A 27,317-nucleotide genomic window follows, 5' to 3' on the forward strand; every position below is an offset into this window, starting at 1 on the left:
CAACCCAATCCAAAATGGGCAGAAGACCTAAATAGACATTCCTCCAAAGAAGATATACAGATTGCCAACAAACACATGAAAGGATGCTCAACGTCACTAATCATTAGAGAAATACAAATCAAAACTACAATGAGGTATCACCTCACACCAGTCAGAATGGCCATCATCAAAAAATCTACAAACAATAAATGCTGGAGAGGGTGTGGAGAAAAGGGAACCCTCTTGCACTGTTGGTGGGAATGTAAACTGATACAGCCACTATGGAGAACAGTATGGAGGTTCCTTAAAAAAGTAAAAATAGAACTACCATATGACCCAGCAATCCCACTATTGGGTATATACCCTGAGAAAACCATAATTCAAAAAGAGACATATACCATAATGTTCATTGCAGCTCTGTTTACAGTAGCCAGGACATTAGGAAGCAACCTAAGTGTCCACTGACAGATGAATGGATAAGGAAGATGTGGCAAAGATATAGAATGGAATATTACTCAGCCATAAAAAGAAACGAAATTGAGTTATTTGTAGTGAGGTGGATGGACCTAGAGTGTGTCATACAGAGTGAAGTAAGTCAGAAAGAGGAAAACAAATACCGTATCCTAACACATATATGGAATCTAAAAAAAAAAAATGGTTCTGACGAACCTAGGGGCAGGACAGGAATAAAGACGCAGACGTAGAGAATGGACTTGAGGACACGGGGAGGGGGAAGGGTAAGCTGGGACGAAGTGAGAGAGTGACATGGACATATATACACTACCAAATGTAAAATAGATAGCTAGTGGGAAGCAGCCACGTAGCACAGGGAGCTCAGCTCAGTGTTTTGCGACCACCTAGAGGGGTGGGATAGGCAGGGTGGTAGGGAGGCTCAAGAGGGAGGGAATATGGGGATATATGTATACGTATAGCCGATTCACTTTGTTATACAGCAGAAACTAACACACCATTGTAGAGCAATTATATTCCAATAAAGATGTTAAAAAAAAAAGAAAAAGAGATCAGACATGATTATCAGAAGTGGTGGGAGGGTTTGGAGGTAGGTAGGGGGGGCAGGATGAAGGTGGTCAAAAGGGACAAACTTCCAGTTATAAGATAAATAAGTATTGGGCATGTAATGTACACCATGATGATTATACTTAACACTGATGCACTGTATAATTGAAAGTTGCTAACAGAATGGATCCTAAAATTTCTCATCACAAGGAAGAAAACTTTTCTTTCTTTGTCTTTTTTTTTTTTGGTATCTGTATGAGATGATTCATTAACTGAACTTATGTTGGTGATCACTGTGCAGGATATGTAAGTAAACACCTTATGCTGTACACCTTAAACTTACACAGTGTTATATATCAGTTATATCTCAATAAAACTGAAAGACAAAAAATATAATTTTATCAGAAAAAGAATTAACAAAAATAGAAAAAAAGACAATAAAGAAAAACAAACAAAAATTTAAAATCTAATTACACTGATCAAGAAAAAAGAGAAAATCACCTATATAAAGAATGAAAACGGGGTTATTACCACAGAGCCTATGGATATTAAAAAGGATAAGAGAACATTATGTTCTATTTAATGCCAACATATTTGATAATTTAGATGAAATGGACAAATTTCTTGAAAAATATAATGAATCAAAATTGAAATAAGAGGAGACCAAAAAAATCTAAATGTCCCTGCATCTATTACATAAATCATATTTATTTTTTAAAACCTTCCCCAAAAGAAAGCTTCAGGCCTAGATGACAGAGGATACCTGTCAATCATTCAAGGATGAAATAACACTCATCTTACATAAACATTTTTTGCAGGTAGGAGGAGGAATCACTGCTTAATTCATTTTTTGATATTAGTACAATCATAATAGCAAAATCTAACACATTAGAAAGTAAAATTATAGACAAATATGCATCACATTTAGGCACAAAACTCCTTACCAATTTTAACAAGTCAAATTCTATTTGTATATATATATATATAAAGATTCCAGATCATAAGAAAGGTTGGCTTAACATTGGAAAGTCAATGGAATTCATCCTATTAACAGAATGAAAGATAAGACACAATCATTCCAATATATGCAGGAAAAGAATTAGAAAAAATTCAACACGCATCTGTGATAAAAGGTCTTGGCAAACAAAGGGCATCAATGAGTCAACATCACACTTAATGGTAATAGACTGAATTTCTCCTGAGGTCAGGAACAGGGTAAGTCTGCTAAACAATAACACAACAAAATAACTTGAAATGGATCAAGACCCAAATGTAAAACCTAAAGCTATAAAACTTGTAGGAAAAACAGGAGGATGTCTTTGTGACCTTGAGATAGTAAAGCATTTTTAGACAGAACACAAAAAGCACAAAACATAAAAGAAAATATATGTGATAATTTAGACTCTGTCAAAATTTAAAACTTTTGCTTTTTGAACAACACCATTAAGAACTGAAAAGGCAAGCCACACAGACTGGAAGAAAACATCTGTAACCCATTTATCAGATAAAGAACACTTTCAGAATACACAAAGAACTCTCAAAAGTCAGTAACAATCCAAATGGTAACATCACAGTCACGAGTTACGTGCAAACTGAAGTGCAGTGAGACATCACTACACACGCCGCACTGACAAAACCTTAAGACTGGCTACACCAGGTGTCGACAAGGACACGGAGCAACTGGATCTTATATATACTGCTAGTCGGTTGTAAAAGGGCACAACCACTTGGGAAAACAGTTTCTTAAAAAACTGAACGTACAGTTACCATATGACTCAGCCATTCTACTTCTACTTATTTACCCAGGAGAAACAAATCAATATGTCCATCAAAAGACTTGAATATAATGCTCACAGCACGTTTACTTGTAACAGTCAGAAATGTGGGGAAACCCCCAAGTATCCATCAACAGGAGACTGGATGGATAGACAAACTGTGGTATTTCCATGCAGCAGACTACTCGGCAATTCAAAGGGATCAATTACTGATCTATGAAACAACATGGGTGAATCTCAAACTCATCACGGTGAGTGAAATAAGCCAGGTGAAAAAGAAAAGAATGGAGGAACATACTGTATAATTCTATTCATAAGAAATGCTAGATATTCAAACTAATCTTAGTTACAGAATGCAGATCAGTGGCTGCCTGGGGACAGGAGTGGAGGGATGGATTACAAAGGGCCCAGGGACGTTCTCTGAGATGGAAATTTCATTATGTTGACTGTGGTGATGATTTCACGTGTGTGTATATAGGTGATCTAATTGTACATTTTAAGTATGTGCAGTTTATTTATTTTAATTATATGTCAATAATGTTATAAAAGGAAAAATAAGGGAAGTGGGAAAAAAGTAACCGAACACAAAAAGGAATAGATTTATAAAACCAAATATACGTACAGTACCAAACGTAAGGTAGATAGCTAGTGGGAAGCAGCCGCATAGCACAGGGAGATCAGCTCGGTGCTTTGTGACCACCTGGAGGGGTGGGATAGGGAGGGTGGGAGGGAGGGAGACGCAAGAGGGAAGGGATGTGGGAACAGATGTATATGTATGACTGATTCACCTTGTTATAAAGCACAAACTAATAAAGAAAAACCAAATTAGTTTAAATTACATTCAAAATTTAAATTCCCTTCTATTTAGTTAGCAAGCTTATTTTAACACAACACTCAGAGCTGCTGGAGGGGCATCAAGAGGTGGTGCTGTCCTTTACAGAATGTCACTTGCTTTGCTGAACAGCATGGAATACTGATAAATTTAATTCTACCATAAAAGCTGAGAATGAATTTCACAGCAGAAAAACAGACTCTATTAAAGTGTATATAACATAATACGCATCCAAGAATATACAAGATATTAAAGTTAGTACAAGACCCTACTTCTGAGCTTAGGGTTGATATTCATTTATTACTTAATTGTTATTGCTGTTGCTGGTATTCCTTTAGCAAATAGTAGGCTTAAGAAAAATGTACTGTTGACAATCAAAACCGAGGATCTTGTGTGCAGTAATCTGTCTCTCATGAACTGAGAAAAGGTTGAATAAAACTATTCGATTTTAATGGCAGAACACTGAAAATCTGGCACACACAGTTTAAGGATTACTGCACGGACACACGGAATCCCCTTGGGAGGGTTAAAAAGATTATTAGACCCAAATCAAGTGAATAAGACATTTATGACACCGCTAAACACAGTTATAAGGTAACACATCTACAACCAAATTGCTTATCATGATCAACCTGAACTATCCAGGTCTGATGTGGTTTTACTGGTGAAGAATTTTACTGCCTAATTGTACTGAGGCACCATAGGAATCTCATAAGCTCATTAACGTGAGCAATCCTGAATCAGGGGTCAGAAAACTCTTATAAGAAGGAATTAGAAGGCAAAGATGGGCATCAAACCACAACACAGGCCACTACCTCGCCATGATTCACTGTTTAGGTGCCATGTTTATCGTTTAAGAGAAACATCAAACAAACGTGAAACGAACTCCACTGTCTTCCTGTGCTCCCAACAAAACCCCAGAATAACCACCATGGTGAGAGAAGAAGAAAAAAAAAAGTTTTAACTGGTCCCCTAACTTGCAATATACATATATATTTTTAGAAATCTCAACAGAGATATCCTATCTACAAAGAAGTGTTCTAGAGCACGAGGACTTTGAAACCTCTGACAACACATAACTGTAACAATATACCTTCACGAGAAGCCACAGAGAGTGATTAACAGGTGTGGCTGGCTGAGACAGCCCCCAAATGCCAGACTATAAACACTCTGGAGTCCATCAAGTATTTGATATCCACTCTAATACACTTTGTTAACTATTTTAATTTACTGAAAAAGCCTTTTGAAAGACTAAGTATGTTAACAGCCATACAGACTTGTTAGGATAAACTGTGGCCTTAAAACAATGTTGATGCTGCTTAGCAAGGATGAAATTTCCCACACAGAAGCATTTTTAGGCAGAAATCAGGGGTTCTGACCACTTTCTTTAAAAGCAACCTGGCATGTTTAATATGGCTATATGGGTCATTTAAAAAGTTCATATAGTTTGTTCATCCACTTTAGCACGAAAGAAATAGCATTTACCTAATTTAGCATCCCTTCAAAAAGTTTTTTTTAATTGAAATAATCACAGATTCACAATAAGTTGCAAAAAGAGCACATAAAGGCCTCATGTAACCATCACAGCTTCTTCCAAGGGTAACACCTTCCATAACTATAGTACATATCAAACCAGGAAATTAACTAAATCAGCAATTAACTTAACTACCAAGTGTTTCTTTTTATGTTTAAAAACCTGAAGTATAATATACAGAGCAGTTCCCATGTAAGCCTGAAGAATTTTCACACATCAAATACACCCGTGTAACCAGCACTCGGAAGAAGAAGAAAATTGCCAGGACGCAGAATCCCCCTTCAACCCACCTCCTGAAGATTTCTAACAGCACGTACTAGCACTGCCTTTCCTGCATTTATAAAAAGGGAGTCATAAGCACATTCTCTTTTGCGTCTGTCTACCTCTTTTCACTCAGCATAAATGTTTGTGGGAGTCATGTGTACTTTTGCATGCGGTAGCAGATTATCACTGCATTACAACATCCCTCTCTGTGAATATACCACCATTTGCTTATCCAGTCTACTACTGATGGGCACTGGGGTAGCTTCCAGTTTTGAGCTCTTCTGAATACTGTTTCTATGCATATCTGAGTACATACTGTATGCGTTTCTGGGAGGAGTGTCCTAGGAGCGGAGCGGCTGGGTCACAGGGTATCGGCTTTGCTCAGCCTCAACAGATACGTGGTTTTCCAAAGTGGCTGAATTCCTCTGCTTCCCCACCCCAGCAATGTGTAAGAGCTCCACTGCTCCACATCTTTTCCATTTACCCATTCTGGTGGATATCTGGTACATTTTATGGAACAGAGAATTTAAACATCAAACAGAATACTGGTGGTATAATCAAAGCAATAATTTTTCTCCAGATAATCACGACTCTACCTAAAAGTCTTCTACAAAGCAAAGCAAAATCTAAAATCCCAAAACTGCTCTTAAAATAGCTTCTTAACTAATTAAATCATCCTCATTTGATGCTATGGCTGTATTTCTCACACATGACTGACACAGTGAATCACCTGGGATACTTGCTGTAAACACAGATTTTCAGGAATTCTGTCATGTCTCCAGAAGGAGACTCTCTTTGGAAAGGCCTTGGAATCTTTTCATAAGAACCTCAAGAGACTCTTATTATCAGGCAAGTATGGAAAACACTGCGTTCTGGGGATCTTTTGACATTAACACCTGTTTGAAAAGGAAAATTACTCCTTTAGGGATTTCTTTGGAGAGTCTCAGCCCCAGAACATGTCTGGATGTTGTTAACTTCTGTAACAACTTCAGATACAAACAGTATTTTAATAGTTGGGTTAACTGAGTCCAAAGTGCCCTGAGTAATACCAAAATTATCATGGAGGGTTACATTTGATAGGCAGCCTTATTAACCTTGATCCTCTTCAAAAGAAATTAGTTTTTACTATGAATTGGTCTACAGTAAAGAGAATCTGGAGTTGGAAAGGGTTGTGCAGCATTATATGGTAGGGAGAACGTGAGACCTGGCTTCAAATCCAAGTGCAGCTATTGCCTACGGAACCTGAGTCAATCAAAGCATCCTTTCACCCGTTTCCTCCTCTGTGACATGGAGATATTGCCCATCTTACACCGCTGTTGGAAGGGCAAAATAAGACAAATAAGGGCAATGAAGACACAGTAGGAAATTAATTTGTTTTTTTTCCTTTGTAATCCGTTTTCCACCTTCTAGGTTTCTTCTGTAATAGCTCACCTGTAAGCTTAACAGTTGTTTTGTAAAATGTTCTAATGACTTGTGTATTGCAATTCAGCTTTTGTGGGAGAAGTACATAATTAAAGTAGAAATAAAAAGAAACTGTTTAATTCCATATTTCCAGTTTCCTTTACTTTCATCTCTGTTGGAAGAAACCAGCAGCCCTATAACTTACGGCTGAAAATGATTAAAAACAATAACTTGGAAAAATGCAGTAACAAGGTGTAACAAGGTAACAGAAAACTATAATTTTAAAATAAAGTTCAACCAGTCCAAAACTAGAGAACATTGCTAAGGGCGTTATACAAATGACTTTTTGATAACATTACTAAAACCACTTAAAAAGCCAATATTTAATCTAGTCTTTTAGATGGTCCCCTAACATCAACCTATTAAGTAGTCAAATGGCATTTATTCTGGGTATCAAAATGCTTCCAGGATCACATTTCACTTGTAAGAATGCCTGTGAAAACCACTTTTATAAAAACAGACCTAATTCTGTATACTGAAAAGAAGCCTACCACATTTGGATTATATGGCCATGAAAAATTACTATATGCCAATTACTACAATATGAAAAGTAATTAAATGTTTATAAGAAGCCTCCTTCACTCTCTGCAGTTTGGCCCTTCTAATCTTAAAGCTCATTGAAAACTCTGGAAATTGAAGAAACAGAATAAACTTCTATTGAGCAGAAAACTTGTAAGTAGTAATTTGATGTCATACCTCTATTAAAATCCACCATAAAAAATGCGAGTAGGGAAGCTGAAAGCAACAAACACCTTGCCAATGACCTGTGTCATCTGGGGCAAACCCCTTAACTCCTGTGCCTCAGTTTCCTCTGTAAAATGTGGACACGGTCACTCCCTACTCCCCAGGGCTGTGGTGAGGTCTACATGTGAGTGCGGACAGCAGGGCTGTGCAGCACACATGCTGCGTGTGTGCTGGGCCGGCAGTAGGAGCAGCAAAGAGCACAGAACTTACGGGGCACCGTCACGCCGTAGTGCTGTGTGTCACTGATGAGCAGCTTTCGTTTCAGTTCATTCAAACCCACCCCTACGGGACCTGAAAAACAGGAAAACAGAAATTCACTCCTGAACAGAACACCATATAAACATTGCTATGATTGACATGATCCGTAAGACAGACTGAAAACGTGCATCCAACTTCACATGCATCCCAAGTCAAGAGATTATCTCTAGTTAAGTTGTACCTAAGAAAAAACTAGGAGTTATTTGCTTGCTTTTCTACTTTTTATTTCTTTATTTTTCCTGTTTTTTTGTATTTCGCTTTTCTACTTTTTAAATTTAAATCCCCATCCTTCCATTAAAAAGATTAGAAATCTTTGTTTTAAATGAAACATATTCAAGAGTATCTGAGTACATTAACAGGTAATGGTATCCAGAAGAGCTTAAAGAATAGGTGCACCTAAAAAAACAGAATTACACAGTCTGGACAGGGATCATTTCCATTTTAAACATTTTTAGATCGTAATAAAAGAAAATCTTTGAACCTTGATTTTATGTTAGGTGCAAAAACCTAATCATGCATTTTAAACTTGCCAAACCATCAGTGCAAAGTCAAGCTCCCCTGCAACACTGTTTATTCTCAGTTGGTCCTTAAGCCTTTGAAAACTTACATAGACCTGATGTATTTCAATCAGTGTGCACATACTAAACACCTGTCGTGAACAAGGCATATAGTAAATGCTGTGAAGATTAAAAGATAAGTGAAGTCCGCCTTCAGAGAAAGTAACTGGGTTGGGAGAGTCACAAAAAATGATGAACAGACTGGGGCCAGAAAACGAAGAGTGGTTTCAAATACGAGTCCGAAATCAAGAGTTAGAAGGGCACGAGCCCCAGATGGCTAGCTTCTCACAGCCCTGCCATCGAGGTCTATTTAGTGACGGTGTCATGCCTTGAGCAGAACACAAGCTGCAGGGCCAGGCTGCCCTCCGTTAGATCCCCATCCTCATTACTCCCTCACCGGGTGACACCGATGCTGTGGTCTGAATGTCTGTGTCCCCCCCAGATTCACATGTTGGAACCCAAACACCAACGTGATGCTGTTAGAAGCAAAGGTCTTTGGGGGGTTCTGAGGTCACGAGGGTGGAGCCCCCATAACCGGGCTTAGTGCTCTTATAGGAGATGCCACAGAGCCCCCTAGCGCCTGGCCATGTGAGGACACAAGGAGAGAAGAGAGCCCTCGCCCCTACTGCTGGCATCCTGATCTCCGACTTCCAGCCTCCGGAACTGTGAGAAATCAAATGTCTGTCGTCTATAAGCCACCTGGGTTGTGATATTTCGCTGTGTTGGCCTGAAACGACTAAGACACTGGACAAGTTCTCTTCCTTGAGCCTTGGCTAGACTTCACTCTAATCATAAAAGGAATCATGCTGCCTTTCTTGGGAGGAATAATGAAAACCCATGTCTAGTAACTAGCACCGCACCCAGGTATTCAAGGGTTCATTCCCTTGCCTACTTACTCTTGCAGGCTTTGACAAGCATGGGGTTTTATGCTGGACAACGAACAGCAGCCAGGAGGACAGAGCAGAGTGGCTGGGGGTCTGGGTGAGGGCGAGCTGGGAGCAAGACGAAGAGGCTGCGGCGGCGACCGTGCCTCCCTCTGCTCCAGTGCTACTCCGGGGTCTCCGCCTGCACAAACTGACCTGTCCCCCTGCTGGCCATTCACCAGCACCTTCCACCTTCCCACACACTGCTGTTGGGTGCCAGTTCTCTGCCCCAAGACAGTGGTTCTCACGTCTCTCTTTTTAAAATGAATACTCTGGGGCTTCCCTGGTGGCGCAGTGGTTGAGAGTCCGCCCGCCGATGCAGGGGATGCAGGTTCGTGCCCCAATCCGGGAAGACCCCACATGCCGCGGAGCGGCTGGGCCCGTGAGCCATGGCCGCTGAGCCTGCGCGTCCGGAGCCTGCGCTCCGCAACGGGAGAGGCCACAACAGTGAGAGGCCCGCGTAACGCAAAAAAAAAAAAAATGAACACTGTAATATCCCAGTTTTATCCTGAAATGGCACTCACAGCTGATATAACTTGCCAGTGCATATACTTTCTCCCTCCAAATTAATATAACGCCCTAGCTGTAATATATGAAGGATCAAAAAGTAACTGACAATAAAACCATGTGTATTTCAATATGTAAATGCTCGGGCATGACTGGAGAAAATGAAGTCAGACGTCTGCACCTACTTATTCTAAATAAGTTTGGACTTCAGCGTAATAAAAAGATCAGGAGCCATTCTGTACAAGAAAGTACAGGAGAATGAAAGCCCAAGGGTACAGGTAAACATCAGAATAAAGTCTAGCAACTAGATGGAAACCATGGATGGGTCTTACTGGAATATGATAAGGAAAGAGGAAAAAACAGCCTTAATAAGGAAATAGGGATACAACACATCAAGGCTATCAAAGTGAAGAAAATAAAACTTTTACAAAGAACGTGCAGTGTATGTGCAAGTGTAGTGTAAAAATAATTCCCCTGAGATGGGACAGGTGCGTCATCTGTGAGTCCCTCAGTGTCTAGCGTGACACTGGGAAGTCGTGTGGGATGCAGGACAGGTTTCTGTTCCATAGAAATGTCAGGTGTACATCCTCGGCGTCCTCAGCCATTTGCATAAAGAAAAGGTGCCCTCACAAAAGTCCAGGATGCTCCGCGGTAGGCGGTCCTGCCCCGCCTGGGACCACTGCTCTCGTCCCCTCTGCACCCCAACCCTGCCGTCCTCGGGGGCGACTTCAACACCCCTGCGGAGAGCCTACCTCCTCCCCACGTCACTCCAACCACAGACCACGCAAACCCTGACTCTACCTCTCTAGAAGCTATTTCATCACGACGATATTAAATTCAGGCTTTCCTGTGTGACCCCAATCCCCGGTCATTAGCCCTCCCACTCCGTTGTTCCTCCTCTTATCAAAAGGACCGCCAGTGTTTTCTTTCTTTCCTTTCTTTCTGTCTAACAGCCCTTCGGGTCTTCGCTTCCTTGGGCTGTGGTATCTCCCACTATCTTGCTAATACCCTCAAAGCTCTTACGCGCTAGCCTTTATCACACTTGTCGCGGAAACTTCCAGTCCAAGGTCAATCTCATGGCTGCTCTACACGTCTGCGCCTGGACTGAGAAAGCCCGTACAACGGGAGCAGGGATGCACACACACTGTGCTCCCCACAGAGCTCAGACCCCTGGGCTCTCCAGCAGGTGCCCGGTTGTCCTGACTGTATTTCCCGGGTCACCATGTGGTCATCCCAACCCTCCAATGTCCTCTCTCCTCACACCTAGAACCTCCCCTCTAATCTAACAATTGCCAAAGGCTGTCGATCTTCCCTCCTGAAGATCCTCAGAGCTGCGACGTGCCGCTGCCACCTCTGCCACCCGAGCCCGGACACCTCGTCGGTGCCCCTCTCCTGAGCCAGCCTCCGAGCAGCTCGCACACCTCTGCCCAGCAGCCAGCACCGTCTTTCTGAGGACGCCAGCACGCGCACCTCCTCCGTCCCCTGCACCAAGCGGCGCGCCTACACCCAGCCACCAGCTGCAGCCCCTCGCAGGGGGCCTCCTCCCGCGTCTTCACCTCTCCTGCGCTGTTTCGCGCTCCTTCCCGTCAGTACTGGAAATTCACACTGTCTCCCACCTTAAAACAGCCGGAATGGCCAAGAAAATGAAGGAACACCTTCCTTAACCTTGCACTGTGCACGCCTGTCCCCAGCATCCCGGCCAGGCTCCCATCACTTCTCACCAGCACCTCCCACTCCTGCACTGGGAAGAGAACCCGACGTGACTCTGACAGGTCTGCCTGGATCGCACGTTGGGAGCTGCGCCTCCCTCCCTAACCTTCATTCTCGCCACACCGCACACCTTGGCTGCGTGAGACCCCTGCGCCCTGTGACGTGGCGGAGTCTTCTCTGTGCTGCTGGGTCCTCGTCACATGCCGCTCACCTGTGCAAAAACACTGCTGTTCTTTCCTGGCTAATTCAGGCTTCGTCTTAGATACGCCCTAGGGATTCTTCCCTGACACTTTAAAGGCCGGTCGGGCGCCGAGTGCTTGTGTCCCCTGCCCTTGCGTGTCAGAGGGCCGATCACACTCCGTCATGATCGTCTGCACACTTGTCTTTACCCTCGAAAAGACTTGAAAACAGCGATGTCATCTATCTGCTCACCAACCGTTTCCCTAGCTGGCAAACTGGAGGCACTCATTAGGTTGTTTTATTTATTTAAGTTATGCTCAGTGACTACGCTGTCCTGGAGGTAAAGCTATCTGCCGAATGAACCAAAGGCACGGGAGTTAAAGCAAGAAGCATCTGCACCTGGAATGTCTGCACGCGATGGTTAGAGAACGTGCTCAAAGTCGTAGCAGAAGGTGGTGGGGCTCACATTTGAACCTGGCTCCTTGATCTAAAGATACAGAGAAGCAGAAGGGAAGGGGATGACTTTGGCTCTGGAACAGTGAGTTTAAGGGACGGAAATCCATCTGCCTAAACTCAGACAAGGACCGCGGTGTGCTTCAGACGCAGGCTGGGGTCTCCCTGTGAATGGAATCACATCAAGGTAAAGCGAGAATGCGAGATGAGGGGCGGGGGAGTGATAAGCATTTACTGGGTGTCTCCAAAGCGCCAGGCACCATGCAAGGGCTCATGTGTCTTATCTACTCTGTAGGGACAAACAAGATTTGAGTAAGTGCTAAAACTTACTCTTTAAAATAAACAGAAAACAAACCAGAAAAACAAGGGGCTTTACAATGGTTTGCAGATGATGCAAACCCAATTATATATGCTCAAGAAAAAGAAGCACAGAAAACACTACAACTTAAATAGCAGGCCCTGGCCCGCCACGCCCGCTCCCCACGAAGGCGCCGAGGACGAAGGGGGGATGTGAAGTCACTGTCCCTTCAGGAGGTCTGGGCTCTGGAGTACTTCCCAGAGTGTGAGCTAATTTGCCGAGTGAAAGTCTAGCATTTTTTTCTTTCTTCTTCCACCCACGCCAAAAAACCACAGTGATTTATTTTAGCTCTGGAGGAAAAAAGTAGGTATGTTTGAATTAGCGGGGGAAGGTATGCTGTTGCTCACGTGATACCCTTAAACTTGGACTGTTTTCAATTTGAGCCCTTACATAAGCTAACCCTTACCAGGGACCCTGCTTCACCGCACACCCACAGACCATGCCAAGAATGTGCAGTGGCAAATACTTCGATTTTAAAAATTTCCCCTAGGTTAGGTTATTTGAAGCCGTCATCTTCAAGGTGGGATACTGTCACCAAAAGATTAAAACAGGGACACAATTTTAATCATTCTTACTACAAAATTGCCTGGCAGACCACTTAAGAGCATTTTCCCAGCCAGGCCCTTGGATCAATTCTGCCATCCACACAGGTGAAGTTATAGACTTTTTCCTCTTTTAGATCTTGACCTTAAGATCGCATCTTACATCCACACTCCTGTCCTGTGTCCTTCTTCTATGGTGGGGCCTAAGTTCACATTTTTAGTTGGCTGGTTTGTGTTTAGACTACTTACACCGCAGGGGGTTTAGGGATGCACACTGACTTAGGTTTATTCATGTCTCTGTAACGGGACACATTCATCTCCTCTTCAATGTATAAATTTTTACCACAATTGGTGACACACATTTACACATAAGTATACAAATTAGTTTCTCTAGAGTTTGTTTCCAGCTGTGCTTGTTCACGCTAAAGGAAAGCAGAGAAGATAACCTCAATAGCATGTATTTAAATCACAGACTGCAAGCTTCGCAAAAGTAAGGACAATGATGACACAATGAGGTCTTTTTATGCAGCAGGCTTGTGTCCCATGGTTTACATACACCATGACTAATCCTCAAAACATCCCTGCAAGAAAGGTATAATTATCCTCGTTCTACAGATGAGAAAACCAAGACAATGAAAGGGTAATTTTCCCAAGATCGCACGTTTGGACTATGGCTTCACTGGTATTCAGAAGCCAGTGTGCCTGCATTCCTTCCATTCGATCCATCATCTTATCAAAAGAATGCCAAGGACAGGACACAGGCTCAGGTAGCCGGCTGCTCAGCTGTTTGCGGCTGTGACCCACAACTTCACAAAGTCTCTCACCCCATTCCAAGCTGTCCCACACTTTAAACAGAGATGAAAGTTATGCTTGTGGAATACAAGACTCAGGCTACAAAAAGTGGCAGAAGTCAAATCCGGTGAACTCAAAACTCATCCTGTGCAGAGCCTCTGAGAAATCTAAACGAAACCTAAGGAAGATGGCAGGCATCCCAGGCCTGGGCAGCACACACAGGGCGTCTATCAGGATTCTTGATTCAGGACTAAGGAAACCCAAACAGAATGATGATATCAAAGGAAAAGCCAAAAAAGCACATTAAAAAATCATTTTGGAGTTCACTAATGTGGAATTCATGCAGTGCACTAAAGTGGATGGGCTTGCTGGCTTTAAAAATAAAAGAATGTTTCTATTTGAAGCAGAAATGTAACTATGTTTCTTTCTTTTTTTAATTTCATAAGAATTCAGAAAATCACTTTGTGTGCAAATTCTGGAAAGAAAGAATAAAGCCATGAGCATCAATCTGCATTAGTTGAAATTCTTGTAAACAATACATCAAATGGGTAAGATAATTAGAAAGGCACATTACTTCTAATTATTTGTGTGCACTTAATTAGTAACTCCTTCCTTACAGTAGGCAAATGTGTTGTGTGTGATTTTATATAAAGGCTCATTCATTTCAGCCACAGAAGTACAGCCCATTTGGGGGTTAATAAAATGATGCTAGAAAGTTTCTATTTATTTATTTATTTATTTATTTTTTGCGGTACACGGGCCTCTCCCGTTGCAGAGCACAGGCTCCGGACGCACAGGCTCAGCGGCCATGGCTCACGGGCCCAGCCGCTCCGCGGCATGTGGGATCCTCCCAGACCGGAGCACGAACCCGCGTCCCCTGCAACGGCAGGCGGACTCTCAATGACTGCGTCACCAGGGAAGCCCGAAAGTTTCTATTTAAAGCTTTACATTTACGTAAATATTCCCACTAACTAGCTGTAAAAATGCCTTTATTTTTATATTACAGAGATTTTGGAGGGTGTGGCCAAGACGGTGGAGAAGGGCCACCCTGAGCCCACCTGCCCCCACGGGCACAGCAAAGTTACAAGTATTCACAGAGCAACTATCAATGAGAACAACCTGAAGACCAGCAGAAAAGATCTTACACAGCTGAAGATACAAAGAAGGAACCACAATGAGATGGGTAGGAGGTGTGGAGGCAAGGTATAGTCAAGACCCATACCCCACAAACAGGAGGAAAATTACAATTGCAGAGGTTCTCCCCAAGAATTGAGAGATCTGGGTCCCACACTGGGCTCCCCAGCCTGGGGGTCCTGCGCCGAGAAGATGAGCCCCCAGAAATTCTGGCTTTACAGACCAGTGGGACTTGCTTTCGGGAGAGCCAGGGGGCCATGGGAAATAGGGACTCCACCCTTTTAAAAAATTAATTAATTAATTAATTACTTTATTTATTTATTTTATTTCTGCAGAGGTGGGTCTCTGTTGCTGTTCATGGGCCTTCTCCAGTTGCGGTGAGCAGGGGCCACTCCTCACTGCAGTGCGGCCTCCCACTGCGGTGGCCTCTCCTGTTGGGGAGCATGGGCTCCAGGCGTGTGGGCCTTAGTAGCCATGGCTCACAGGCTCTAGAGCTCAGGCTCAGTAGTTGTGGCTCGTGGGCTCAGTAGTTGTGGCTCATGGGCTCCAGAGTGCAGGCTCAGTAGTTGTGGTGCACAAGCTCTAGAGCTCAGGCTCAGTAGTTGTGGCTTGAAGGCTCTAGAGCACAGGCTCAGTAGTTGTGGTGCACAGGCTCTAGAGCGCGGGCTCAGTAGTTGTGGCTCGCGGGCTCTAGAGCACAGGCTCAGTAGTTGTGGCATACGGGCTTGGTTGCTCCACGGCATGTGGGATCTTCCCAGACCAGGGCTCAAACCTGTGTCCCCTGCATTGGCAGGTGGATTCTCAACAACTGCGCCACCAGTGAAGCCCAAGACTCCACTCTTAAAGGGCAAATACAAAATCTCCTGCACTCCAAATCCCAGCACAGAGGCAGTAATTTGAAAGGAGCCTGGATGAGACCCTCTTGCTGGTCTTAGAGAGCCTCCCGGAGAGGCAGGAGACAGCTGGCACACCCCTGGGGACAGAGATGCAGGCAGAAGCCACTTGGGGAGCTCACGCTACCATAGTGACGTGCGTGCTGCAAGTGCCGTTTTGGAGTCCTTCCTGCTGCCTATTAGCACCAAGCACTGACCTGCCCAGCGGCGGGCTGGCACCAGCCATGCTGGGACATAGCGCCGCACAACAGTGGGCTGACAGCCACCTCATGAGGCAGGGCCGGGCAGCCCACTGGACTGGGGTCAGCCCCGCCTACCAGCGTGCCCACAGGAGTCAGCCCCACCACGACAGAAGGGCCCCCGCAGCACACACAGCGGCACCCCTCGAGCGTGCAGCTCCGGTGACCAGAGAGGAGTGTGCTGCGGGGTCCCACTGGAGCCTCCTACAAACAAACAGTAAAGGCAGTAGATCAACCTCTTATAAAGTTAGTAGGAAGATTAAAGAACAAAGTAGTAAAACCATCTTTATCCACAATAAGTAGTTAGAGGATACACAAAAAGATGTAAAATATGCTGTCAAAAACGTTAAACATGGGAGGAGGTGGAGTAAAAACGCAGAGTTGTTAAAATGCATTAGAACTTAAGATCATCCAGTTAAAATAATCATGCATATACACAGGTGGTTACATATGAACCTCATTATAACCATAAATCAAAAATCTATAATAGATACATATACACAAAATAGAGAGAAATCCAAACGTAACAGTAAAGATAGTCATCAAATCAAAAGGGAAGAGAACAAAGGTAAAGAAAGGAAGAAAAAAGAATTACAAAAACAACCAGAAAACAATTCACAAAATGGTAATAAGTACATACTTATCAGTCAAAAGACATACAATTATTACTGGATAAAAAAACAAGACCTATATATATGCTGCCTACCAGATTCTCACTTCAGATCTAAAGACACACACAGACTGACAGTGAGGGGGTGGAAAAATATATTCCATGCAAATGCAAACAAAAATAAAGTTGGGGTAGCAATACCTATATGAGACAAAACAGACTTTAAAACAAGCACTGCAACAAGAAACAAAGAAGGATATTACATAATGATAGAAGGATCAATTCAACAAGAAGATATAACAATTGTAAATATATACGCACCCAACATTATAGCACCTAAATACATAAAGCAAATATTAACATACATAAGGGAGAAACTGACAGTAACTGAATAATAGTAGGGGACTTTAACACCCCTTAACATTAATGGACAGATTATCTGGACAGAAAATCAATAAAGAAACAGTGGCCTTAAATGACATGTAAGATCCAATGGCTTAATAGATATACAGAGGACATTCCATCCACAAAGCAGCAGAACATTCCTTTCAAGTGCACATGGAACATTCTCCAGGATAGATCAGATGCTAGGCCACAAAACAACTCTCAATAAATGTAAAAAGACTGAAATTATGTCAAGTATCTTTTCCAACCACTAGACTAGAAATCAACTACAAGAAAAAACTTTTATTTGCCACTTTTATTCAACATAGTATCGGAAGTCCTAGTCACAGAAATCAGACAAGAAAAAGAAATAAAAGGAATCCAAATTGGAAAGGAAGAATACAACTATCACTGCTTGCAGATGACATGATACTATACATAGAAAATCCTAAAGATGCCACCAAAAAAACTACTAGAATTCATCAATGAATTCAGTAAAGTTGCAGGATATAAAATTAATATACAGAAATCTGTTGCATTTCTATACACTAATGACAAATTATCAGAAAGAGAAATTAAGAAAACAATCCTGTTTACCATCACATCAAAAGAATAAAATACCTAGGAATAAACCTACCTAAGGAGGTAAAAGACCTGTTCTTACAGAACTAGAAGTCACTGATGAAAGAAACTGAAGATGACACAAACAGGTGGAAAGATAAACTATGTTCATGGACTGGAAAAAGTTAATATTGTTAAAATGACCATAATACTCAAGGGAATTACAGATTCAGTGCAATCCCTATTAAAATACCAATGGCATTTTTCACAGAACTAGAACAAATAATTCTAAAATTTGTATGGAGGGACTTCCCTGGTGGTGCAGTGGTTAAGAATCCACCTGCCAATGCAGGGGACACAGGTTTGAGCCCTGGTCCAGGAAGATCCCACATGCTGCAGAGCAACTAAGCCTGTTCACCACAACTACTGAGCCTGCGCTCTAGAGCCCGTGAGCCACAACTACTGAGCCTGCATGGCGCAACTACTGAAGCCCATGTGCCTAGAGCCCGTGCTCCACAGCAAGAGAAGCCACACAACGAGAAGCCCACGCACCGCAACGAAGAGTAGCCCCTGCTCACCGCAACTAGAGAAAGCCCACGTGCAGCAACAAAGACCCAATGCAGCAAAAAAATTAATTAAAAAAAAAAGAAAAAAATTCGTATGGAAACACAGAAGACCTCAAATAGCCAAAACAATCTTGAGAAAGGAGGACAAAGCTGGAGGTATTATGCTTCCTGATTTTAAACTATACTACAAACCTATGGTAATCTAAACAGAATGGTGCTGGCACAAAAACAGACATATACATCAGTGGAACAGAACAGATTTTTTTTCCAAAGAAGACATACAGATGGCCAACAAACACATGAAAGGATGCTCAACATCACTAATCATCAGGGAAATGCAAATCAAACCCACAATGAGATACTACGTCACACCTGTCAGAATGGCCATCATCAAAAAGAGCACAAATAACAGCTGTTGGCAAGGATGTGGTGCCCAATTGGTGGGATGTGAACTGGTGCAGCTGCTGCGGAAAACAGAATGGAGGGTCCTTAAAAAACTAAAAATAGAACTACCATACGACCCAGCAATCCCACTTCTGGATAGTTTTCCAAAGAAAACAAAAATACTAATTCAAGAAGATACATGCATCCCTGTGTTCACTGCAGCCTTATTTCCAATACCCAAGATATGGAAGCAACCTGTGTCCATTGATAGATGAACGGATAAAGAAGGTGTGGTCCATACATACAATGGAGTATGAGAAAGAATGAAACCTTACCATTTGCTACAACAATGATGGACCTAGAGAGTTAAATGCTAAAGTGAAATAAGTCAGATGGAGAAAAACATATACCATATTATTTAACTTATATGTGAAATCTAAAAATCAAAACGAATGAACAGAAACAGACTCAAAGATACAGAGAACAAACTGGTGGTTGCCAGAAGGAAGGGAGCCAGGCGGATAAGTGAAATAAGTGAGGGAGATTAAGAGGTACAAAATTCCAGTTATAAAATAGATAAGTCAAGGGGATGTAATATATAGCATAGGGAATATAGTCAATAATATTGTAACAACTTTGCATGGTGACGGATAGTAACTGGACTTATCTTGGTGATCATTTTGAAATGAAAAATATGGAATCAAAAAATTTATAATTTTTAAAAAGATTTGAAAACAAATCTTTATGTAAATTCTCAGGCTTTATGTAGGAGAATTAAGACATATGCCAACTTTGACCCAAATGACCCCCAAGTCTGTTGAAATTACTGACTCATTTTCTATGAAATTATGAGAGATTGAGGTTTTTTCCATTGTTCTCTTTTCAGATTTTTTTTCTTTTTATTTCATGAATATTTTTAGGGATTTATGATTTGTTTATGTGTAGAAAATAAGAAATAAGTTTGTATTAGAATGCTAGCACAGTATCCTTTCAAAATTAATTCATAGTTAGTTGAGCATAAAAGTTTTTCATTCTGTAAACACGGCCCCCCAAAAGATCTACTTTCTGAACCTGAAACAGACATGTACAATTAAACATTTTTAAAGGCTAAGTGAGTTGAGAAAGCATTGAGGCAGTAAAACCAGTGCGTACAGCAGCACTTTGAAAGTGTAAGAACACCGGAAGAATGCTTTAAGCTACTGGTCTGATGCCCTTACTCAATAAAAGAAAAAGGCCCAGCTCTGTGACACTGTACTTTGAATCTTCAGCCATCACTTATTTATGCGTTAGCACAGATCCTGAGTCACTGAATAATTATTTACCAGAACAATAATATATTACTACTGTGAAAATAATGTATGAAACGTATTTTTTTAAATGACACTCATGTAGTCCTACAAAGAAGTAACATAAAGTAATTTCTAATTTCTAAATATCCAGCACAGAATTTAATTGTAGTTTTTCTTAAGGCTGATGAGCATCAAATTGAATTTAATAATGTAAATAAGGATGGGTGGTACCTTACACATAAAAGGTCAATATGCTAAAAATTATAGTATTAATTTGTTAGGAAACAAACTTCTCAGCAAGAGACACAGGTAGGTGGAGATTAGCCCAATTAGTTTTGACATACTATATATTCATGTAACAGACATAGTGTATTAATAATAAAATCGATGTTTATTTATGTCTAATGTTAAATTATATATTGGAAAGAAATCTGTTGCTCTGACCAAGTACTATTCACTTTTGCTACTGATCTTTGAACATGTTGGCACAAACATAAAGGTGGTCTATCGTGTGCGAAGCTACTGACACAGATGCAGCTTTTACTAAATTTGCCTCCAGTGTACCTGCACTACTTAACATGGCAATTCTTCCACATTTTCCCCCAGACGTTTTATGCTATTGGCCAGACTTGTTACTCTTACTATCCAGTGAAAAATATCAGAATTACTGGAGACTGCAACAAATATCCAAACTGCTTTTGTGATCTAAAAAAAACACACTTACTCATTTGATTTATTGCAAAACAAATCAAATGAAATCTCTAGGTATCCCTTAGATCAGACACATGTTATAAAAAGTCTACTTACCATATTGCAGCACTATACACTATATTTGCTGCTCTAGGCATAAAATAAAAACAATCATGCTATTATATTTGACTCATAATCTTATAATGATCGCTTAGTGTGTGGCTGGATTTTTGTGTTGGAGAGTGACAAATCTGTTTATAAAACCCTGGGAATCAAACTACATAGAAAACGCAGCAACTTCGCAGTTCGTAACAAACCTTGTTAGACATTCTGATTTTCTTTCCTCTGTTGCTTTCATAATAGAAGAAAAATGCAATTAACAAAGCATCAGTTTTTATGTTGATGTCAGAAGAAGGAGGAGGAGAAGAGGAAAGAAAAGAAAAAGGAAGTAGGAGGCTTGTTGAAAGGGCATTATTTTTTCGAAAGCAGCTATTTACACCAGACTTCGACTTAAGTACCTGTCTCTCACCTCTAACTCAGGGCTATGACAAGAGTGCAGTAAAATTAAAAGGCAACATAAAACCATCCTTGGGTCTTCCTTAGCTAAGTAGAAGAGAGATGGATAATTCCCTTATCCATTTCTTTCCAGTTTGTTCAAAACTGCGACTTTTTCAATGAGGCTCCCATGATCTCTATTCAAAATGGCCAACACCCAAGTCCCCTGATTCTGCTCTGCTTTTACTTTCTTCTACACCATTTATCACCCTCTTAAGTACAATACAATTGACTTTACTATTTATTGCTAATCTATTATGAGTATGTTTTCTGTCTATATATCCTTTCATTAGAATGTAAACACCCCAAGGGAAAAAAATGTTGTGTTCTTCAGTGATGAATTCACAAGTCTAGAACAGTACCTGGCACAGTCCGTGCCCCAAACAAATCTGTGCCCCAAACGAACATAACTGTGATTTATGCCCAGGAAGTCAGCCAGAGTGTAAACATTTAAGATAGACCAACAGCCAACTGTGATTGTAATAAAGATCATATTTACCTCTTATATACAAGGATTATCATTTTAAATCTATCACACATTCATAGATTCAATGATAACTTTTGGATTTATAGTTGTCTATCTAAAATCCTGCAGAGCAGACTCTAGTTCCCACAAACCTTCAATCAACGTTCAACAAAAGTTATGGGAATCCTAATAAACAAATTAACATTTACATTTAGTCACGATTGCTTTCTTTTCTTTCCGCTTTATGTGGGAGACTTTTTGCTCTGCCAGTTTTATGGGAAAATGGCGACAGTCTTACAAATGCTGATTTATTCAAACTACTTCCACAAGGCAGTCTTTAAGGAGGCAGAATAGGGCTTCATGCTAGAACGTGCAAGGTGAAACATACAGATTCATTGTCAGTTTCCTCTTTTGTCTCCTAACCAGACAGAACAAGTCACAGATTGTCCGACCATCCACGAGATAAGCCTCGCTATTTACTGCCTTAAGCCGTGAAGGGTTTTAGTAGCTGTCCCACAAACACACACACATTATTTGGTTTCATTACTTGACTTTTTAAAAAGTCAGGTTTCACCAAAGATAAAACTTATGTAGAAAAATGTCCTGGGCTTCCCTGGTGGCGCAGTGGTTGAGAGTCCGCCTGCCGATGCAGGGGACACGGGTTCGTGCCCTGGTCCGGGAAGATCCCACATGCCGCGGAGCGGCTGGGCCCGTGAGCCATGGCCGCTGGGCCTGCGCGTCCGGAGCCTGTGCTCCGCAACGGGAGAGAACACAGCAGTGAGAGGCCCGCATACCGCAAAAAAAAAAGAAGAAAAATGTCCTAAATGCTTGTCATTTGGTTTTAACATACTTTTTGGAAAATACTTTTAAATGCAGAAGGAAATATAACAGAAACCATCGTTGAGATGTTTTAGTTGCTAAAATGTGGCTGGGAATAGCATCTTTCCAAAATGAAGAGAAAATTAAATACTTCCGATCAAGGCTCAAAGTCCTTCCCTGTCGTATTTTTGCCATGTTAACAATTTGGATAGTTTTAAGTTCTTGAACATTAAGTCTGAGAATTAAAGTCATGCAATATTATGGTAAAAATGTAGAGATAATAATTCTGGGTAGCTCCTTAATGATATTTATCTAACAGTTTCAGGGCAAATACCGCTATTCCTGATGGCTTTGTGAACACTGAGAGAAAACAAATGAGCCTGGGGACCACGATGCTTATACTCTTTCCGTCTTCTGTACACGTTACAGGATCCAAGAACTAGTTTTTAAATATATAATTTTCACAATCAAGAAAAGTAAACAGTTAATGCAGGAACAATGAGAATTTCCAAAACTGGAGTCCACTGCTTGGCTACCTCTTTTAGATGATAAACTGCTAAATAATCTAATTTATTAAGCATTTTGAACACTGAGCTTCAAAATCAGCAGAGGCCTATTCATGTTTGAACACTTCATGTTTATGTTGTTAGTATTTTTAGCTAATATATAAGAGCTACATTTTATTAAAACTTTAGTAGGGCCAGGAATTGGCCTAAACCCTTTGCAGATATTTCATTTAGCTCTCAAACAAACCTAGAAAGCAGGTGATTCTATTATTTTCATTTTTTAGATGAAGAAACTGAAGCCAGAGAAAATGTGAAATGTGCAGGTGTCACCAGCTACTGAAGCGCAGAACTGGATGGGGACTCAGCCTGTCCTGCCCCAGAAGCCTGTTTCTTACCATCCACGCTATCCTGCACTGTATCATGGGACCTGGTAGATGGAGATTTCTCAATAAACTCTAAACTTCTGATACCTCAAATTGTGCCATACGGGACAAGCAGGAAGGCTTTCTGAGTGGTGACCACATAGAAGAAAGTGAATAATGGGAAATTCTTTAGAAGGCCAGTCTACAGAAGGCCACAGTGCAGGCAGAAGACAGAAGACATCCTCATGTTCAGTCAGTGACACCAGCTTAATGCAATTTCCAGGCCTCCATCTGTGCAGGCTTTCCTGATTTTGAAAAGTTTATAAACCCTTCCTTTAGTAGAAACAGAATAAGCAGTTTGTGTGAATTTAATACTTTTACGTGATTTTCCTTCTCTATTTTTCATGTAGAGATACAGGATGTACTATTTGCCTGGGTATAATATGTACTCTAACATCACACAAAAATAAGACTAATATTCTTCATTAAGTCTGTTCTGTTGTAATGCAATAGTAAAAAGTTCTGCATTATTAAAAATTACCTTTTACCAGCACTTGCTCCAAAATAGGGAAATAAAGTGTTAAGAGCTAAAGAGTTTCAAATAAACTTATCTTTCTAACAGGAATTTCAGAATAAAGGCTAAAAGATAATAAATCAGTTGCTCTAAACAGATAGACCAAACCTCAAATATTCCAGAATAGCAGATTAAGAAAAATCAGAAGTGTTAAAACCATCATTATAACACATGCATGCAAAAGCATAAAATGTAGAAAGTGTGATGCTAAGAAAAGCAGAAAATCAAAATAAATTGCAGCCAGCTGGCAACCACCAACAAAGAACGTTCAGCAACTGAACCCAACCAACGAGAGCCACGGGCTTCCCCGGGGTGCACAGGGCTAGCACCTCAGTGTAACCAGGAACAGCAGGCAAAAAGCAAAATGCAGACTCTCTGGCCTCGCCCCAGGGTATGAGCTCAGAACCTGCCTACGAACAAGATCCCCAGGTGAGTCAAATGCCTTTTAAAGTTTGGGAAGTGCCGGAGCAGGGGCTGCAGGCTACCCCGCTGGGGTAGCAGACGCATCTGTCTCCACCATCACAACATGGCTGGGGGCTACGGCTGAAGCCTGAAGACAGAGGAGACGGTAAAAGCAAGCCCGGAGCTCTTCCTTGGTGGCCGGGAGAGCTACCCAGGTGGGTTGCCGAACATGTGAAGAGATTGAAGAGGGAAAGAGCTGGCAGATCTGCTAGGATCCTTCAGGGAAGAGCTGGCAAAGGTTAAGGAGCAGGAAAGCAGACCAGTAAAGTAAGCGGACCAGTGACGCTGCGTGCAACGCAGGGCCCTTTGTGGACGGCGCAGGGAGGGAAGGCAGGGCTGGCCTGACCCCGAGGCCCCGAGTGGAAACGTGACTCCTGCACGAGAGACACTCTTGGTAGACTCAGATCTAAACTTCCACAAAACATGGAGCTCTGTGTCAGGAAAATGAATGGATGGGCCCTAAATCAAAGAAAAAAAGTAGCCATTATGTATCGAGCACCCTGCGTAACCGGCAAACAATGTCAGCTCAGCCCTGATTTTACAGATTAGAAGCAATATTCCACAGTGAGATAAGGAACAAGGCTCTGGTCCTGAACTGTCTGGGTCTGAATTGGCTGCACAGCTTAGTAGATGGATCTTGGGCAAGTAACCTCTCTCCTCTTCGTGCTTGAGTTTCTTCTGTAAAATGGGGATATGAAAAGTATTTTCCTCATAGTCATGGTGGGGGCTGAATGAAATAATATAAGCACAGAACTGAGTACAGCGCCTGGCACTCAATACATATTGGCCACTGTTATTACGCAGGGCGCTCGATATGTGTTGGCTGTTATTACACAGGGCACTCGATACGTGTTGGCTGTTATTACGCAGGGCGCTCGATACGTGTTGCCTGTTATTACACAGGGCACTCGATACGTGTTGGCTGTTATTACGCAGGGCGCTCGATACATAATGGTTACTGTTATTACGCAGGGCGCTCGATACGTGTTGGCTGTTATTACGCAGGGCGCTCGATACATATTGGCTACTGTTACTACGCAGGGCACTCGATACATAATGGCTACTGTTATTACGCAGGGCAGAGGAAGGTCAAGGCCCACTTAAGAAACAAGTTAAAATTGAAAAACAGTTGGGACACTTTGAACGCAGTTGGGAACAGCAGAGAGTAATAAAACGTTATAGTTAGATCTTAGTACATAACAGAGAAATCTAAGTCACAAAAAAGGACATTTTGCTTGTTGTTGAAGTAAAGCAATTAATTATTCATTCCAGGCCTGGAAAACTCCAAAGAGTAAGGAAATGCTAGTGGGGGAGAAGCACATAGCACAGGAAATAAGAATCTTCACTGACTGTACCACTATGAAGCATCAACATTTAGCACCTCCAGTGTAGGAGTTGCTTGAGGGTAACACTCCTCTGAGTAGATAAAAGGGAAATTTCCTCTGAAAATGAGGCCTCAGAAACCTAAGGAATTCCAAGAAGGAGACAGAGACAGACCAGTTCCTGCAGTCTGAGTGATGTCACATGCTAAACAACTAAAATTAAAATGAAGAAAGCTCTAGGATCTTGTTGGGAATGTAAATATACAGTGACAAGAGCAAGCAGTGTGCTTGTTCGAAAACTAAGACACCTGGCCCACAAGACAGGGTCCACATTCAATTTAGAGACAGGTGCCAGGAACCTGAAGATCAAGAGGCAAAGGGGATTTAGGGCAAGATAAGTGCCTACAATTCAACTAAGCTCTTCAGTAAAGTTCTCACTCAGATACGTTTTAGTTCAATGACTGTGGATCTAGACAATCAATACTCGTGTAAAGCAGAAGCCAAAACACTGCAGATCACTCTGTGATTTGGGGCTTACAGTGGAACGCTGTGATACGTATTTCTGGGACCATTAATTTACCTTAAAAAGCAGCTGGGATGATGCTGTGTTTTTCTTCTGTCCTGGTGACCCTTTGAAACTGTGAGCAGGAGACACGAAATTTAAGGCTGTGTTACCCAATTCTGAGGAGGCTGACTGCGGAGTGCCAGTCTGCACAGCTGTATACGCTGGGAGTTGTAGCTCCACTCCAGTGGGGTAAGCTCAATACAGCCTACCTGGCCCACCGATTACAACTAAAACCTCTGGATGGCACACAAAAAGCAACAATCTGGGGCTCTGGAAAAGCAAACAAAAGCAGGCAGAGAGTAAAAGGAAGTCAGGTCTGGAGAGGTGACCCCCAAGGGGGTGAAGTTTCCCATTTTATTTTTTTTTATCTCTTCTTGGGCTTTGCCCAGAGGGTGAGTCTCTCTCAGAGCTGAACCGTGGAGCAGCGGGCCGCACAGCTAAGACCCCACAAAGATGTGGGTTTACCCCGAAGCTGTGCATAAGTGAGATGAACCCAAAGCAGCATAACAGAGGCTTGGAAAAATGAACTAAGATTCAAACCAATGCCTCTGACTACCCAAAGTGTCACACGCATGGCACAGACCCAAAGCAGCAGAGCAAAGACTTGAAAACTGAACTGAGGCTTGCAGAGGGAGCCTAGCCAGGTTGACAGCCTGTGAAAAAACTCAGCATCTTCCAGTGGAATATAATAAGACCCAACATCTGTATGAAATAATGTTCACAACGTCCAGGGTACAGGACAAATGATTCAACATACAAAGAACAAGGTAAAGGTGACGAATTTTCAAGGAAAAACGCAACAGATGCTGACCCCAAGATGACCCTGATGTTGGAATTTTCCAAGACAAGAAAGCAGCTAAGCTTCAGGAGGTAAAAGTAAACACACTTGAAATGAATGGAAAAATGAAATTCTTACTAGATAAACAAAAACTATGAAAAAGAACTGGTAATTTCCCAATTGAAGAACATACAATACCTGAAAGAAAAAACAAATTGCTCAGTGGGCTAAACAGCAAAACAGAGATGGTGAGGGAAAGAGTCAAAGACCTT

The 27,317-nt window shown here is 41.8% G+C and overlaps 1 protein-coding gene across 4 annotated transcripts in view; it reads right to left on the minus strand.

Moving 5' to 3' along the window:
* The window catches only part of MPP7 (MAGUK p55 scaffold protein 7), a 267,602-nt gene that overhangs the window by 15,210 nt on the left and 225,075 nt on the right, over window positions 1–27,317 (minus strand). For all 4 annotated transcript variants that reach the window (XR_014293831.1, XM_082618226.1, XM_082618227.1 and 1 more), the window contains one exon: window positions 7,817–7,897. Coding sequence is in view for 3 of the 4 variants with exons in the window: in XM_082618226.1 (XP_082474352.1) it covers window positions 7,817–7,897 (81 nt within the window). In the remaining variant the exon portion in view is untranslated. The remainder of the gene's footprint in view (window positions 1–7,816; window positions 7,898–27,317) is intronic.

The sequence above is a fragment of the Mesoplodon mirus genome (genome assembly GCF_964341445.2).
Source record: "Mesoplodon mirus genome assembly, chromosome: 4".
NCBI classification, from domain to species: Eukaryota; Metazoa; Chordata; class Mammalia; order Artiodactyla; family Ziphiidae; genus Mesoplodon; species Mesoplodon mirus.